This window comes from Podarcis bocagei, assembly GCF_964188305.1.
Source record: "Podarcis bocagei genome assembly, chromosome: 5".
NCBI classification, from domain to species: Eukaryota; Metazoa; Chordata; class Lepidosauria; order Squamata; family Lacertidae; genus Podarcis; species Podarcis bocagei.
This window is the reverse complement of record NC_138129.1, coordinates 96,078,762-96,096,497: the sequence shown is the minus strand read 5'-3', so window position 1 is coordinate 96,096,497 and position 17,736 is coordinate 96,078,762. Positions and strand designations below refer to the sequence as shown.

At 46.5% G+C, this 17,736-nt stretch overlaps 1 protein-coding gene across 1 annotated transcript in view; it reads right to left on the bottom strand.

Annotated features, from left to right (window-relative positions):
• Positions 1-2,550, bottom strand: part of LOC308587132 (ADAMTS-like protein 2) — a 42,948-nt gene extending 40,398 nt beyond the window's left edge. The window contains exon 1 of the mRNA XM_081194565.1: positions 2,239-2,550. Coding sequence (XP_081050691.1) covers positions 2,239-2,325 — 87 coding nt within the window. The 5' untranslated portion in view covers positions 2,326-2,550. The remainder of the gene's footprint in view (positions 1-2,238) is intronic.
• Positions 2,551-17,736: the final 15,186 nt, after the last annotated feature.

The following is a 17,736-nucleotide window of genomic DNA, read 5'->3' as shown; positions in this document are numbered from 1 at the left end:
TTCACAGTGAGGAAACGGCAAAGGGCTTCCTCACAAGCCTCTGAGAAATAGGGCCACAATGGCTGCAGTGACCCATGAAATCTGGGAGGCTCAGGCAAGCTGATTGAAGTTAGTGGGGGGCGGGGTTGCCTCCCCCCGTTTAGAATAGCAGAGGTAGAGCTTGCTGGCCTGGCCTCTGAATGGGTGTTCTGTAATAATGAGGAGGATTTGACAGAGTTTTTACAGCTGCAGGGAGACAAGTGTTATTAAAGAGCACAGAGCTCTAATTAGAGCTTCTCTGTCAGGTCCCAAGGTGTGTCTTTCCCTCCCTCCCCAAATGAATGGCCCACACCTGCTGTTAATGGGAAAATGGCAGAGGGAAAGGAGGGGTGCTTAAGGCTAGTTTACCCCAGAGAGAGAAGGTCCAGGAAAATGGGGGTGGGGGTTTTCTGCTGCTTAAAAAAACCCAATCAACCTCAATTCTCTTTTCAAGGCAAGTGGTTTGAAGCTGAAGTTTCACTTTATCCAAATATCAAAACTTCTACTGCACTAGACTCAGCCCAGCAGAACATGCCCAACTGATGCGATTTAGAGTGGGTTATATCTGGACCACTGCTAAAGCATTCTCAGCAGCAGCAGCCCCACTGTGGAGCCCCTTCCCAAGGAAAGGTGGGCACTCCCCCCTCGTCACCTGCATTCATGAAGCAGGTAAATATTTCCAGGATTTGGGCTGACAGTGTTATGTTAAGTTTTTCCACTCCTGGTTTTTAACGGCTATCTACAATTATTTGAATTGTTTCATCTAAACTGATTGTTGCGAGCTGTCCTGGGCGGGAAAAAAGGAGGTGAAAAAAACTGAAATAATAAATGAATAAAGAATAGCCAGATGCTAAAATAGGGTATGGTTGGACAGTGTTCTTGAAGCTACCAACATGAGTTTGATCAAACTGTGAGAGGCAGTAGAAGACAGAAGTGCCTGGCGTGTTCTGGTCCATGGAGTCACGAAGAGTCGGACACGACTAAACAACAACAAAAACAGGGTATGTAGAAGTTGGAGCAATGAAAGTGCATGGGATTGATCCTGCATATGAACTAGGCTTTCTTACCACAAGTGGCTGTACCAAGCACACACCATCTAAGTCAGTCCCGGGATCCCATGCAACAGCACAGCAGTACAGGAGCACAACGCTTTGGTTATGTCTGCATGCAATCCAACCGCTGTGCTGCAGCAAGACTTGTCTGCCAGGGGGATCCTGAGGGGTGGGCTTCTTAGTACAGCCACTTGTCTGGGAATCGCATGCACATAATGCAGTGAAAACATGGATACAGTGAGAAGTTTGCATAGCACTGTAGTCTTGGGTCCTCCCCACCTGTGAATTGCCCTCACTGCCACATAATGTATTTAGGGTCAGGATTTTGGACTCTCCAGATGTCAGCTCGCATTAAGGGCTACAGCTTCCTTTGGATTCTGTTTCCACACATTATTATCCAAACCAGGCTTTGCTCTTCTCCAAGTCTCTAACTCAAACGCAATACAAGTGCATTTTTTTATTATAAAAAACCCTCCTGTACGTTTTTTCCATCCGGCATTAACGTTATTCACACGTGAGCAGAAACAGCCGGAGAGGATCAGAGGCTGTTCTTCGTGCCATGTGTTAAAAACGCCTGCACTTCAAAGGGAAGACGACTTGGTAGCTGAAGCGGCCAAGGGGAAAACAAGAAGGGGGTCTCCGGAGCCAAAGGAAATCCTAGCAGGGGACTTTTCAAAGCATTTCGCTTTCCGGGTCTCCTAATCCCTTGGGAATCCAAAGCAGCGAAGGGAGTGGCTGGCGCAAACTGCCACCCGTTCCCCTCTTCCTCCTTAAATTCGTGATAAAATGATCTCTGGCTTGGAGAGGGGCTGGTTTTCGGGGGCGAGGAACAGAGGGAGACCAACAACAACAACAAAACAACAACAACAAAAACCCGGGCGCGTCAGACTTTGGTGATACAGCGGCTGGGAAAAGGAAGGCGCGCGCTGGGGCGCATTTCTTCGGTTCCCAGGCCCTGGACGCGGTGACCAGCGGCTGTGAGCCGACTGCGTTTGCTCTCCCCAGTCCCGGAGGCTGAGCCGGTCAAGGCAGCCAGCTGCCCCCTGGCAAGGAGCCTCGCAGAGGATCCCGCGGGGAGGGCGCATCAACCCTGAGCGCGCCCGGGCGCACGGCAGCCGGCGGCGCCCAGGCTCCCCGCGTCCCTGGCGGTGGCCACCAGCCCCCTTACCTTAGCGCCCAGGGCGCCGGCCAGCAGCAGAAGCAGCGAGGGCGCGGCGAGGAGCCGGCGGGCAGAGCAGGCGGGAGGCGCGGCCATCGTCCGCGCTGCTAGAGCTCCATGGGCAGCCAGGAGGCGGCGGCGGCGGCAGCAGCAAAGCCCCGGCGGCGGCGAGAGGAGCCGCCTGCGCGCAAACCTGCATGGCCGAGCGAGTAATTAATGGCTTTCCAACCTGTCGGGCGGCGGCGAGAGCGCGGCGCGCAACCCGGCGGCTCCTGGGCGGCCGTGATTGACAAGGCGACCTGAGAGCCACCCGAAGCCGCGGCAGCCAGGGGGGCGGAAGGAGGGAGCCGGAGGCGGGGGGGGGGGTTGGGTCAGCCCCCGGCGAGTCCTCGCTCTGCAAAGGGAGACAAAGGAGCCCGGCTTAGCAGCATCCTTCCTGCCGCGGCTTCTGGGGGAGGAAGAAGAAAGCGCGGTGGGGGTCGCATCCTTTCCACCGGAGGGGGGGGTCCTTAACCATTCCCCCCCCAGAAAAGTAGGGTAATAATTGGACTTTTCCTTGGGATCCGGCGCGTGCAGGCTTCCGAGTTTAACAGAGCTCTTTGTCACCAGCGCATCCTTCCCTAATTCTGAAACAGTGGCTCTCAAACTTTTCCTCCGCTGGCCACACTTCATAGAATCATAGAGTTGGAAGAGACCACAAGGGCCATCGAGTCCAACCCCCTGCCAAGCAGGAAACACCATCAGAGCACTCCTGACATATGGTTGTCAAGCCTCTGCTTAAAGACCTCCAAAGTAGGAGACTCCACCACACTCCTTGGCAGCGAATTCCACTGTCAAACAGCTCTTACTGTCAGGAAGTTCTTCCTAATGTTTAGGTGGAATCTTCTTTCTTGTAGTTTAGATCCATTGCTCCGTGTCCGCTTCTCTGGAGCAGCAGAAAACAACCTTTCTCCCTCCTCTATATGACATCCTTTTATATATTTGAGCATGGCTATCATATCACCCCTTAACCTCCTCTTCTCCAGGCTAAACATGCCCAGCTCCCTTAGCTGTTCCTCATAAGGCATCGTTTCCAGGCCTTTGACCATTTTGGTTGCCCTCCTCTGGAACGTTCCAGTTTGTCAGTGTCCTTCTTGAACTGTGGTGCCCAGAACTGGACACAGTACTCCAGGTGAGGTCTGACCAGAGCAGAATACACTTTCGGAATAGATATTTGCTCGCGCCATGCCGACTTCTTTTATCGGGAAGAAATAAGCAGAGGTTTTTAAGCTTTTAAGCAGAGGTCGGATAGCCATCTGTCATGGATGCTTTAGCTGAGATTCCTGCAATGCAGGGGGTTGGACTAGATGACCCTTGGTGTCCCATCCAACTCTTAAGATTCTATGATTATATGAAATACATTGGGAAACCAAAAGAAGTCACTCCTGGCGGTGCTCAAGTCTTCTCCACCACTCTGTTCGAACTGCGACGATTCTGGATCACAACTAGGATTGTCTGCAGTGTCACTTAATGTTCCTGCTGTCCCTTAAAAAAATATTTTGTTTTGCTACTATATGAAACACTTGTTTCGTCCTTGAATCTTCTCACCCTCTCATGCCACACCAGTGTGGCAGCTGCTGCCCCATTTGAGCAACACTGTTCTGAGATCACCACCACTGTATTGGTGGATTGTTGTGGATTCAATTATTGTAGGACCCTGCTCAGCAAGAGAGTTCCTAGAAGTCTGTTCTGAAAAGAGGACAAAGAGCAGAAAGTCCCCCATTTGCCCCTGGCACACACAGACATGACGCACCCCTTCCAAAAGTGGCTGTGAAGATGTCCCATTGCTGTTTCCACCATTCAACTCTCTCTCACGCAGAGACACTTCTGTTCTCTGTATTGACAGTTAAAGGGACATCTGGAATTTCTCTCAGCCAAATTTAGCCCTGGCCGGGGTCTTCAGTTGCTGATATCTGGGTAAGCTTCACTGAGATAATGCATAAGAAGCACTTAGAAGAAAAGCTATATATACCCTTTGTGCTTATGGTTCACCCGCTTCCTTTGCTCCCCCCCTCCTCAAAACAGCCCTGTGAGGTAGGTTATGCCAGGCAACTACTGCATAAAATAGAGTGTGTCTCCCCCCTCCCACTTTTGTTGTATTTCTGCAAATGTGGACCTGAACTGTAAACTTTTTATAGACGTTTGTACATCATGGAGAGAGCAGTCTTGTTGTCTGAGGAGCCCAGGACCTCTCTACGGACTGCCCAGTCTTGCGCCCCAGAGGGGTCACTTTGGTGCTACTAACACAGCAAAAACAATGTGGCAGTTTATGAGTTAACGGTCTCTGCAGCCACAGCAGGCGCTGTGATTCTCCAGGGGTTTGACTTCACCTCCACAAATGCACTCCATTGTCTCTCGAGATAGGCAGATGCCAGCCAGTATTCCCAGCTGTTATGTACTGAGTTGAATAGGATCCAAAATGCAGCAGTCTGATTGGCCCTAGAGCAATAGGATTCAGAATGCAGCAGTCTGATTGGTCCTAGAACAATAGGTTCAGAATGCAGCAGTCTGATTGGTCCTAGAACAATAGGTTCAGAATGCAGCAGTCTGATTGGTCCTAGAGCAATAGGATTCAGAATGCAGCAGTCTGATTGGTCCTAGAGCAATAGGATTCAGAATGCAGCAGTCTGATTGGTCCTAGAACAATAGGTTCAGAATGCAGCAGTCTGATTGGTCCTAGAGCAATAGGATTCAGAATGCAGCAGTCTGATTGGTCCTAGAGCAATAGGATTCAGAATGCAGCAGTCTGATTGGTCCACAGGAGCCACCCAATCCAGCTCCAGGTGGAAGTGAATCCACAACCTGATTGGCCTACAGGAGAATCCCGGAATTAGCCAATCAGGTGGGGCCCATTGTGTAAATAATGTATATAAAGCAGACATTCTGGGGGAACTTCCATTCCTCCTCACCACCATGAGCTGAATAAAGAGCATGAAATCCACTCTCAACTCTGAGTATATTTCACCAGCATTAACTGGATGTTGCCAGGAACCAAAAAGAAGAAGCTGGAAGCAGAAATATTTTGGCAAAAATATTGAAATTAGCGATATGGTTAAAAGAAATCTTGCCCTATGTGTACAGAGGACCACTGCGGTGAAGAGCTGTAGTTCAAAGGTGAAGCAACTGCCTTTGCAGGTCTCATGTTCCCTCACCAGGCATGTCTGGCAGTGGCGAACCTACAATTTTGGGCCCCGAAGCTTGAAATGTTATGGGGACCACTCCCAGCACAACCAGCAACAAGGTCTGGGAAACCACTGTTATCTTCTTCGATGGGGTTGTTCCACAACAGATCAGCACAAATTTTCTGCAAGTTTGCATTTTTGGTATCCACTTAAATTAGGGATGCTATATTTCAAAAAGTGAAAATCCGGACACAAAAGTTTTTGAGCTATTTCTAAGGATATTTGCCAAAATCTAGACTTCCGATATGGGTTGCCATAGTCGGGATTTTCCTGGACATTTCAGCATTTTCTGCCTGGACACTCTTCCCGAATGCCATTTTCCGGCTATGTCCGGGAAATTCCAGACGTTTGGAACCCTAACTTAAATACTTTTGTGAACTCAATGTTATTCCTAGAGTCTTGACCTCTGTTAAAAAGGGGGTGGAGAAATTAGCCACAACAGAACAGTCTACTTACTGCAACATTCCACCTTTACAACATCTGTGCTACTAACTCTCAACCTTTGGGATTGTTGAGAAATATGCAACAACAACAAAAAAAAGAATCGGTTTGAGCAGGGGTAGGCAAACTAAGGCCCGGGGGCCAGATCCGGCCCGCAGACGGACCGGGAATCAGTGTGTTTTTACATGAGCAGAATGTGTCCTTTTATTTAAAATGCATCTCTGGGTTATTTGTGGGGCATGGGAATTCGTTCAGTTTTTTTTCTTCAAAATATAGTCCGGCCCCCCACAAGGTCTGAGGGGCAGTCGACCGGCCCCCTGCTGAAAAAGATTGCTGACCCCTGGGTTTGAGTCATGCAACTCAAATTGGGTCTATTAGACCCCAAGATTTTAAGCAATATGAACTAAAGTTGCTTCTGGGGCCCTGAAGCTTAAGCTCAGTGTGGTGTAGTGGTTAAGTCTCGTAATCTGGTGAACCGGGTTCGCTTCCCCGCTCCTCCACATGCAGCTGCTGGGTGACCTTGGGCCAGTCACACTTCTCTGAAGTCTCTCAGCCCCACTCACCTCACAGAGTGTTTGTTGTGGGGGAGGAAGGGAAAGGAGATTGTTAGCCACTTTGAGACCCCTCAGGGTAGTGATAAAGTGAGATATCAAATCCAAACTCTTCTTCTTCTTCTTCTCCATTATTTTCAAAGTAGATCCACCCCTGACAGCTGGGAATGCCATTTCTCTGAAACTCAGTCAATCTAGACAATCTTGAGTTGGTTGGACCAGAAGTCTTCTTCTGCCCAAGGCAGTGCCCTTTGTTCCCGTGCGTAGCGTCATTCATACATTAACCCTTCTCTGTTTGTGAACTCTCTGAGTTGGTTCACAGATTGGGGGGGGCATGTGTCCCATGTTTCAGAAGACAGCCCTCTGAAAGGCTGTCTTGTCCTAGTTTGATTTAAAGACAAGAGAACCATAAGAAGGGAGAGCAGAGGCCTTAAAACTTCCCTCCAAAAGTTAACACCTGAACAGCATATTAAGGAGGCACACAGGTCACCTGACGACACTCTCCTGCCCTAGGTATTGGATTTCTTTGTAAATATTAGTACAGTGGTACCTCTGGATGCGAACAGGATCCGTTCCGGAGCCCCGTTCGCATCCTGAAGCAAACGTAAGACACGTCTGCGCATGTGCAGGTCATGTTTTGCCGCTTCCGTGCATGCATGTGATGTCATTTTGAGCGTCTGCGCATGCACGAGCGGTGAAACCCGGAAGTAACGCGCTCCATTACATCCGGGTTGCCGCGGAGCGCAACCAGAAAATATTTAAGCTGAAACGTATTCATCCCGAGGTATGACTGTAATTATTTTGAAAAGTGCAGATAGACATATAAATTAGCATATGCAAATATATGCCCCTTTTCTGAGTAATGCATAAGTGCATGTAATCACTTGCTTATACTTGATGAGTGACACACTGAATGTGTGAACTAACTCCATGGGAAAATTCTTGATACAGGAATAACAAAAAGTGTCTGGGACAGTCTTATGCAGGGGTAGGCAACCCAAGGCCTGGAGGCCAATCGCCTTCTAAATCCGCCCTGGCACTGGATATGTGTGTGCATGTCTGTATTTTAATATAATATAATATAATAATAATATCTTTATTGTCATTGCCCCCTTCGGGGACAACGAAATTACTTGACTGCTCCATAAAAACACTAGTTAAACAATACAGTATAATACAGCAAGGGCGATTAGATGACTTTCAAAGTCCGGGCTTCCCATTCAGGGCCGAGATTGCTCTGGAGAAGAAGCTGTTCTTAAGACGGCTCGTTCTTGTCTTCATCGACCTGTATCTCCGTCCCGACGGCAAGAGCTCGAAGAGACAGTGACCAGGATGCGATGGATCTTTTACTATGTCCAGTGCCTTCCTATGGCACCTTGTGGCATAAATCTGCTCTAAGGTGGAGAGTGGGCAGCCAACAATGCTCTCTGCTGCCTTAACAACCCTGCACTACCCCATCCTGTTCTGGGTAGTACAGGAAAGGCTCCCTATATGTCTCAAAGGGTCATTGGGAGGATGAATGAGATTATGCCACAAAGCACTTTGCACAGTTAAAGAATTTCATCAATTACTAATAATAGCAAAGGCTGGAAAGGAAGAGGGATCTGCTTGCCAGATGTAGCGCTGGCTGGTGCAGGAAGTCATTCTAAGCCTCCCCATCTCCCCCTTCCTCCCCCAAAAGGTCTTGGCCTCATAGACACAGCAGAAAGAAAGATGAAAGATGTTTGTGGGGATCCTGCGCTGGAAGGAGGTGACACTGGAAACCATCCGTCTCAGGGATGTCCTGGAAGCCAGGGCTGTCCGAGAACAGCTTCTCCAAAGCTGTTCCTAAACCGATAAATTAATTCATCTGCCCTATGCTGTCTGATACCAAGCAACTCATTTGCTCCGTAAACCTCTCCCTGCTCCATTTTCCTGATACAAATCCTCTCTTTGTTCTTCACCCGGTCCAGTGCAAAACCCTATTAAAATGAATGGAAGTGGCAGAAGTGTAGTCGTGTGCCGTGCATTTTAATGGAGCTTGGCTTGTGCCTGAGATCTTCTTGGTAGATTGTGTCTGTGGATCCTAAACCCACTGGCTTTTCCCAAAGGCTCCAAATATATATGGTCAGATGGAGTTCATTTATCTGAGTATCCCTGAAGATAGAAGGAAAACATTGCCATACCTGGCGTGGAGATATACCGTATTCTATTCTATTCTATTCTATTCTATTCTATTCTATTCTATTCTATTCTATTCTATTCTATTCTATTCTATTCTATTCTATTCTATTCTATTCTATTCTGCTAAGCAAGTAAAGTTTGGCTAGACTACAATCAAAGTGAGTGTTATCTGCAACTTCCAAATGCATTTGCCGCATCATTTCCCTTATCCCAAAAAGTCCAGTATTTTGAAGAAGCAGGTTTGGTGTCCAATCTAAATTTGCTGGCAGGTGATTGAATTCCACCTGAAAACAGTGGCAGTCTGGAAGCATCCTTTGTGTTCCAAAATGGTTCACATCAATTGAAAGGGGCAGGCAGGCAGGCCCTGCCATGATGAGGCTTACAGACTAAAGCAAGGGTAGGCAACCTAAGGCCTGTGCGCCGGATGCGGCCCAATCGCCTTCTCAATCTGGCCCACGGATGGTCCAGGAATCAGTGTGTATTTACATGAGTAGAATGTGTCCTTTTATTTAAAATGCACCTCTGGGTTATTTGTGGGGCATGGGAATTTGTTCATTTCACACACACACCCCAAAAATAGTCCAGTCCACCAAATGGTCTGAGGGATAGTGGACCGGCCCATGGCTGAAAAAGGTTGCGGACCCCTGGACTAAAGAGACAAGACACACAAGGCAAAAGGGAATACAGGGGAAAATAGGAAGCTTTGCCTTCAAAGCCAGGCCAAACTGCTAAACTACTGACTTATTTGAGAGATAATTAAACCCTGCAACTTTATTCCAAACTAATATTTCTTTACCTTCGATGTCTACAGTGTGCATGCAAAGAAAACGCAAAGTTCTTTACAGCACAACCCTACACATATCTGCATTGAGTTCAAACTTGCTCTTCGTCCCATGGAAGCATGAAACCTTAGTTTCATGGCAGGCTTCATTTTGGACCAGTTTGGACCAGACGCCCTGTCCTGCCATCCAGCTCACAATTGCACTTATAGAGGGCTGTGTGTGTGCAGTATAGCCTGTGTGCGAGTTTGAAGTTGTACACTGCTAAGAATATCTTTCCAAAGAAAATGAAAATAGACTGTCGTTCTCCCCCCCTTTTTTTTCCTTTCTTTAAAAACAGAAATCAAAGAGAGTTGCACTGCATGAATGCACTGTTAGGAGATCAAGAGAGCGCAGGAGTCTCAAGAGCTTAGCTCAAGAAGGACAAAATATTTCCGAAAAGGGGCCTTCAAGACCTTGAACCAAGACCTGGAGGACTTGGCTCACTAAACTACACCACACCACACCCTTCTTGCCAGATTTGTAGAGTTGGAAGTGACCAACCCTCTGCAATGCAGGAATCTTTTGCCCAAGGTACAACCTTGAGATTAAGATAAGGTTACCATATTTTTTTCCAATGAATCCAGGGACACAATAAATAAATAAATAAATACTACACGTTTATATATATAAACACAATAAATAAACACAATAAATAAATAAATACTACACAATAAATAAATACTACACGTTTGGGATGTTGACGCTGCAGCGATGGCAGTGGCAGAGGGGCGGCCACCGCCTTGACCTCAACCGCCACGTTTCCCCTTCCTCCGAGGCTTCTATCTCCTTTCTCCATGAGCCTGGGCAGCCCCTGAGTTGTTGATTCTTCGTTGGTGGTGGTGGGGGAGCGGTGCATGGTGGATCAGGCATGGAAGGCAGAGAAGAAGAGCCGAGAGCGGGCGAGGCTCAGGCAACGCAATGCCTCCTTTCCCATCGGAGCAGCCCCAATCCTACTCCTACTTGCGCGCAAGCAGGAGGGAGTGGGGATCCCTCAGCTGGGAAGGGAGGCTTCCTGTTGCCTAACTGAGAGATCCCTGCCCCCTCCTGTTTGCACGCAAGTAGGAGTTAGGAGGCTGCTCCGATAGGCAGCGTGAAGCCTCCCTTCACAGCTTAGTTGCTGGGGTCAGGGAAGGTGGAGGCAGCCCGGAAGCTGCATCTTTGAGCCCCTGCACCACCATCACATGGGGACTTCTGAGCAGCTCCTGAAGCCAGACAGAGCCAACTGCTCCGGGCTGCTGAGACTGCCGCTGCTGCGTTTCCCGGGGACATTAGATAAAATCCGGGGACATTCCGGGGATGGAATTTGTCCGGCGACTTATTTGCAAATCTGGGGACTGTCCCCAGGAAACAGGGATGTCTGGTAACCCTAGATGAAGAGTCTCATGCCCTGCTGAATGAGCTACCTACCCTGTACCATCTGATTTACGCTGATGGGCTTTCATCCCAAACCTCAATTCTTTCCTCAGTGTGAGGACTTGAAGCATGAACCTCACAAGCTCAGGCTGTGATCTGTATGAGCTCAGAGGCAAAGAGCCTTCTCTGGCCGTAAGGGCAGTATTATAGAAAGAAAAATTGTAATACTACTAACCAGGCCATGGTTGTTTTTTCTTAATTTTACCTTGGAAATGCTAAACAGGGTGTGTGTCTTATCCGGGGAGGCTCCTTATGAGGGCCCAGTCCATCCCAGAAATCTGAATCTCTCTTCTCACTAAACTGGCTTTCTCTTGAAAGCAGAGGAGCCAAATAACCGCCTTCTCAATGCCTGTCTCAAGCATATAAGCCTGCAAGGTGCATTAGGATTTGACAGCAGCCGGCATCAAAGTTTATGGCTGCCAATCCATGCGACCCCAAAGGACTGGAAGAGAGCATGTTTCTAATGAGTCCTGATGGGATTTCCTTTCCCCAGGGCCCATCTGGGCATGTTGTTGTTGTTCTTTAGTCGTTTAATCGTATCCGACTCTTCGTGACCCCATGGACCAGAGCACGCCAGGCACTCCTGTCTGCCACTGCTTCCCGCAGTTTGGTCAAACTCATGCTGGTAGCTTCGAGAACACTGTCCAACCATCTTGTCCTCTGTCGTCCCCTTCTCCTTGTGCTCTCCATCTTTCCCAACATCAGGGTCTTTTCCAGAGAATCTTCTCTTCTCATGAGGTGGCCAAAGTATTGGAGCCTAAGCTTCAGGATCTGTCCTTCCAGTGAAGGACATCAGGGTCTTTTCCAGAGAATCTTCTCTTCTCATGAGGTGGCCAAAGTATTGGAGCCTCAGCTTCAGGATCTGTCCTTCCAGTGAGCACTCAGGGCTGATTTCCTTAAGAATGGATAGGTTTGATCTTCTTGCAGTCCATGGGACTCTCAAGACTCTCCTCCAGCACCAGAATTCAAAAGCATCAATTCTTCGGCGATCAGCCTTCTTTGTGGTCCAGCTCTCACTTCCATACATCACTACTGGGAAAACCATAGCTTTAACTATACGGACCTTTGTCGGCAAGGTGGTGTCTCTGCTTTTTAAGATCCATCTGGGCATACACAGATGTAAAAGGTCTTCAGAAAGCAGTGCCCCTGTATTATAAACATTGGAACTCCTTGAGCTGCACAAGAGAATTTAAATGGTGCCTATAAAGTTTTTTTTGGGACGCGGGTGGCGCTGTGGGTAAAAGCCTCAGCGCCTAGGGCTTGCCGATCGTCAGGTCGGCGGTTCGAATCCCCACGGCGGGGTGCGCTCCCGCTGCTCGGTCCCAGCGCCTGCCAACCTAGCAGTTCGAAAGCACCCCTGGGTGCAAGTAGATAAATAGGTACCGCTTACCAGCGGGAAGGTAAACGGCGTTCCGTGTGCTGCGCTGGCTCGCCAGATGCAGCTTTGTCACGCTGGCCACGTGACCCGGAAGTGTCTCCGGACAGCGCTGGCCCACGGCCTATAGAGTGAGATGGGCGCACAAACCCCAGAGTCTGTCAAGACTGGCCCGTAACGGGCAGGGGTACCTTTACCTTTACCTATAAAGTTCTTTGGGTCCATCATTCTTGGCGTTCAAATGTCTCTGATTTTAAAACACCGCTTGGGAGACGCCGGTCTTCCTTTCGCAGCAGGTTTAACTTTCCGCTCTCCCTTTCCTTGACTCTGCTTCTGTTTTCTGTTCTTCTCATTCTTGGGGAGATGTAGTTTCCAGAGCCGTCATTTATACAGAGCAAAGCAAGGAGGGACCAATTTCAACACTGTAAAAAAAAAAGGCAGCGGTACTGCTAAGGCAGGTTTTGGAGCAGAAGTCCAGGACCGTACTCAGAAGGAGGAACAGGAAGGTGCTCAAAGGCAGCAGGGCTGGCTTACCGTATTTTGAAACAAAGAGATTTGAAAAAGGTGGGTCCTTGTAATAATATTAAAGCCAGAGTCTAAAATTACCTAATTACCCTTTGAGAATCACTGTCTTATTCAGACAGCTTGAATGGTTTCAGCAGACTTTGGCAGACTTAGGCCCTAAACGATCCTATGTTCAGACATTGTCCACACCCTTTCAAACATATATTGGTAACTATAGACTTCCGGGGGCGGCGCGAAACTGTAATGGCGGTCCTCTTCGAGCTCTGAAGAGGGGCTCCGCGGAAAAGGGTCGTTCGCTGCGGCATAGCGACGACCCATCAAGATAAACCACGGGTAGAGTGAGCCCGTGGCCGTGGGACTCGGCGGGCACCAGAAGCTGCTCCGAAAACACAGAAGGGACCCCGTAAGGAGACCCGGAGTGAAGGAGGGGTGGCGGTGCTGTGAGTTCATCGCTCTTTCCGCGGAAGTGAAGCCGCGCAGCTGTTACAGATGAGCGCTGATCCTTCTTCCTAAAATCAACATCAACTACAAGTAACATACCCGTGAGTAAAGGGGACTAAAATTTGGCAAATAATTTCGTAAATCTGGCTGAAAGCGGGAGACGAAAAAAGGGAAGTCCGTCTTCCGACATTGCTGACAAGATCAAAGCAAAGCTTTTAAAAGCGGAAGCGTTTGAAACGGGACTTTGGGAAGTTTTAACTTTTTCGTGCTATTAAATTTGCCCTTTTTACTGTTGAACTGAAGGTGGAAAGGGACTTTGATCATAAGAACGAGTAACGGGGGGTCTCCTCCTACCTCCCCCCCCCCTGGGGTGATCTTTAAAGAGTCAGATCGTCGGGCTGCCGGAGAGAGAGACTGTGCTAAACTGCGGAAACAGTTGCAAATTTTGTGAAAACTTTGCTGGAGTATAATTGATACATTTGAGCAGGAAAGTTTGGTTGGGACATTGTTGCAAGCACCCCCTGTGAAACTTTGTTGAACTTTAAAAGGTGCTCTGGGGAATTTTGAATTTTTGAAGGGACTTTTGGATATTGAACTTACTGAGCCAAAAATTTCTGGAACTTTAATGGCGGACTACTTCCTTCTTTGTCTTTGAAACTTGGTGGCACTCCCCCTACAGGGCTTTCGGATTATAAGATCCTGGGAACTGACTTTTGTTTTGAATTCCACTTTACCGGTTGTTTATAATTGAATTTGTCTTTCCCATGGAACAATAGACAATTTGACCTTGAACACTGACAGATGTGTAATGAGTGGTGCAGGGAGAACAAGAGCATCTAAAGCTAAGGAATCTAAAGAGGCTAAGGAGAAAGAAAAGGAAAGAAAACCAGCACAATTTCTACAAACAACATTGACCCAAGGACGCCGATCGTCGGTTCCAGCTGTACTGGTGACCCAAAGGGAACAAAGGGAAACAACTGAGAAGCCCACTGAGGAAGATATGGCAGCAGGTGGGTCGGATACACTACTTAAACAAATATTGGAGCAACTATCAAGTCTAAACCAGAAGGTGGACGACCAGTCTCTGAAGATAGATAAAGCAACTTCCTCGATTCAAAAATTGACTGATCAAGTTTCCCAGCATACACAAGCTATAGAGAACTTGCAAGGAGCTACAGCGGAAAATCGGGAATTGGCTGGAGAAGCAATCCAGAAAGTGGGAGCTCTACAAAAAGAAGTGGAAGAAATAAAAGGAGAAGTTAAGCCCCTGCACAAACAGGTGAGTGAACAACAAGTTTATCTGTCAATGGTGGAACTGAAAAATCGCGAGAGTAACATCAAATTGAGAGGCATCCCGGAACTTGAGCAAGGAGATTTGATTGGATACTTAACACAAGAATTTTCGAAGTTCTGGGGTTTAAAGGAAGACACAGATTTTAAGATTGTTTCGGCATATAGACTGGGAAGAGTGGTAAAGAAAGATAGATCCAGAGACTGTTTGATAATTTTAAGATCAAAGGAAGAGAGGGATAAGATCCTAGGTCTTCATTTCAAAAAAGCAATTGAAATACAAGACAAAAGGGTGGAAATCTATAGAGATATCCCGAAACAGCTGTTGGATCTTAGAGCCACCTATTCAGAACTAGCAAAATTGCTGAGATACAACGCAATTCCCTATAGGTGGGAGTTTCCACAAGGACTATCCTTCACCTACAAAGAAAGGAAGGTTAAAATTAGAACACCTGAAGATAACCAAAAGTTCCTTCACGACCACGGAGAAGATCTCCAAAAAGGAGTGGATTGGCTTCCAGCTGTACCAGCACCAATATTGCCTGAAAGCGGGCCAACGCCTGCACCCTCGGGATCTGAGCAAAAGGAAGGCACCCCATCTTAAGAACGTTTAAAATAGAACAAGATGTCTCTGCAGCTACTTAGCTGGAACATAAATGGCGGGAATTCTCCGGAAAAAAGAAGGAGGATATTCCATATTTTGAAAAAAGAACAATTGGATGTAATATGCCTTCAAGAAACACATGTGACCAGGCTCCATAGGAAAGTATTAATTAATAAAAGACTTGGTCAAGAATTTATCTCATCAGACAAAGTCAAAAAAAGAGGTGTTGTAATTTATGCAAAGGAGAACCTATCACCAAAATTCTTATTCAAAGATGATCATGGAAGAATTCTCGCAATTGAAATCCAAACACAAGGGGAAAAGATTTTGATATTAGGAGTTTATGCGCCAAATGATGGAAAATCAGAATTTTATAAGAAGCTGCATGAGACAATGATGGACTACCTGGACTATTCTAATATTATCGTGATGGGAGATATGAATGGGGTGGTGTCTACAAATATGGACAAATCTCAAAATCAAAATTTAACAACAGACGGCAGACTCCCTAAAACCTTTTTTGAAATGACAGACAATATGGACTTGATTGACATCTGGAGGACAAGGAACCCCTTGGGTAAAGAAGGAACCTTTTTTTCTGATGCCCACTTGTCATGGACACGAATCGACCAAATTTGGATATCTAGAGGGCTGGCCCCGAAAACGAGAAAAGTGGAAATCTGCCCAAAAACCTGCTCCGACCATAACGCCTTAAAAATGGAATTGAGACTTTTCCCAACTGGATCCTTCAGATGGAGAATGAATGACACCTTGCTAAGAGATCAAGAGATTGTTAAGAAGGCCCAAAAAACGCTAAAGGACTATTTTGAAATAAATTTGAACACTACGGTGGAGAAAAGAATAATCTGGGACGCAAGCAAAGCTGTAATGAGAGGGTTTCTGATACAACAGAATACAATAAAGAAAAAATTTTGGAATGGAAAAAAGGAAAAAATTCTAGAGAAAATAAGTGAAGGAGAGAAAAAGTTGAGAACTAATCCGAAGTCAAAAGAGGTGCTAAGAGAGATTAAATTCCATCAAGCACAATATTCGAAATTGATTAATCAAGAGATTGAGTGGAAAATTAAACAAATGAAGCAAAGATCGTTTGAATCAGCAAATAAATGTGGAAAGTTGTTAGCTTGGCAATTGAAAAAAAGACAAAAGTTAAACACAGTCACAAACCTGGAGATTCAAGGAAAAATAGTTCAGAAACCAGAAGAAATAAGAAAGTGCTTCCACAGATACTTCAAGGAACTTTATGCACAGGGGCCTCAGAAAGAATCGGAAATAGACCAATTCTTGAGGACAAATGGACTATCTAAAATAAGTCAAGATAAAAGATCAATTCTCAATAGTAAAATAACTCAACAGGAAATTGAAGGTGCCATCCAAAATATGCAACTTGGCAAATCTCCAGGCCCAGATGGTCTCACCTCCAAATATTATAAGACTCTGAAGGATTGTTTGATACAACCGTTGCTGGAGGTTTGCAACCAGATTATGGAGGGGAGAAGGGCACCGGAAACGTGGAAAGAAGCATTCATCACATTGATTCCTAAGTCAGAGAAGGAAAAGACTCAGCTCAAGAACTACCGTCCCATCTCACTCCTGAATGTGGATTACAAAATATTTGCAGACATTTTAGCAAGTAGACTTAAAAACGTTTTAAACGAAGTAATTCACAAGGACCAAGCAGGCTTTCTCCCTGGTAGACACATGTCTGATAACACCAGGAACATTATTGATATATTGGAGTTGTTGAGAATTAGAAACACAAGGGCTGCCTTAATCTTTATTGATGCGGAGAAAGCATTTGACAACATTTCTTGGATGTTTATGAAGAAAAACTTGAAGGGGATGGGAGTGGGACGGGGGTTTGAAAATGGACTAGAAGCAATTTATTCAGAGCAAAAAGCCAAGTTGATAGTGAACAATGTGGTGTCGGATGAACTTCTAATTGAAAAAGGGACACGACAGGGGTGCCCTTTATCCCCTCTGCTATTTATCTCTGTTCTGGAGGTATTGCTGAATATGATTAGGGAGGACCAGTTGGTGCAAGGTATAGAGGTCGGAGCGAAACAATACAAACTGAAAGCCTTTGCAGATGACCTAGTCTTGACAGTACAGGAGCCAGTATCTAGCACAAAAAGAGTTTTGGAACTTATCTTGGAGTTTGGTCGGGTGGCGGGATTCAAGTTAAACAAACAAAAAACTAAGGTTTTGGTCAAAAATTTGACACCTACAGAGATAGAGGGGTATCAGAAAGAGACAGAGCTAAGTGTGGTTAAAAAAGTGAAATACCTGGGGGTATACTTGTCCACCAAAAATTTAAATCTTTTTAAAGATAATTATGAAAAATGTTGGTTGGAAATTAAAAAGGATCTGGATATTTGGTCAAGATTGAAACTTACCTTGTCAGGCCGAATCGCAGCTATAAAGATGTGTGTTTTGCCAAAAATGCTATTTTTATTTCAAACCCTTCAGGTCGTGGACAGAATGGAATGTTTTGGAAAATGGCAGAAGGATATTTCTAAGTTTGTCTGGCAGGGCAAAAAGCCCCGAATAAAATTTAAAATATTAACCGACTCAAAAGAAAGAGGGGGGTTTGCCCTGCCGGACTTAAGGTTGTATTATGAAGCTGCAGCCTTCTGCTGGTTGA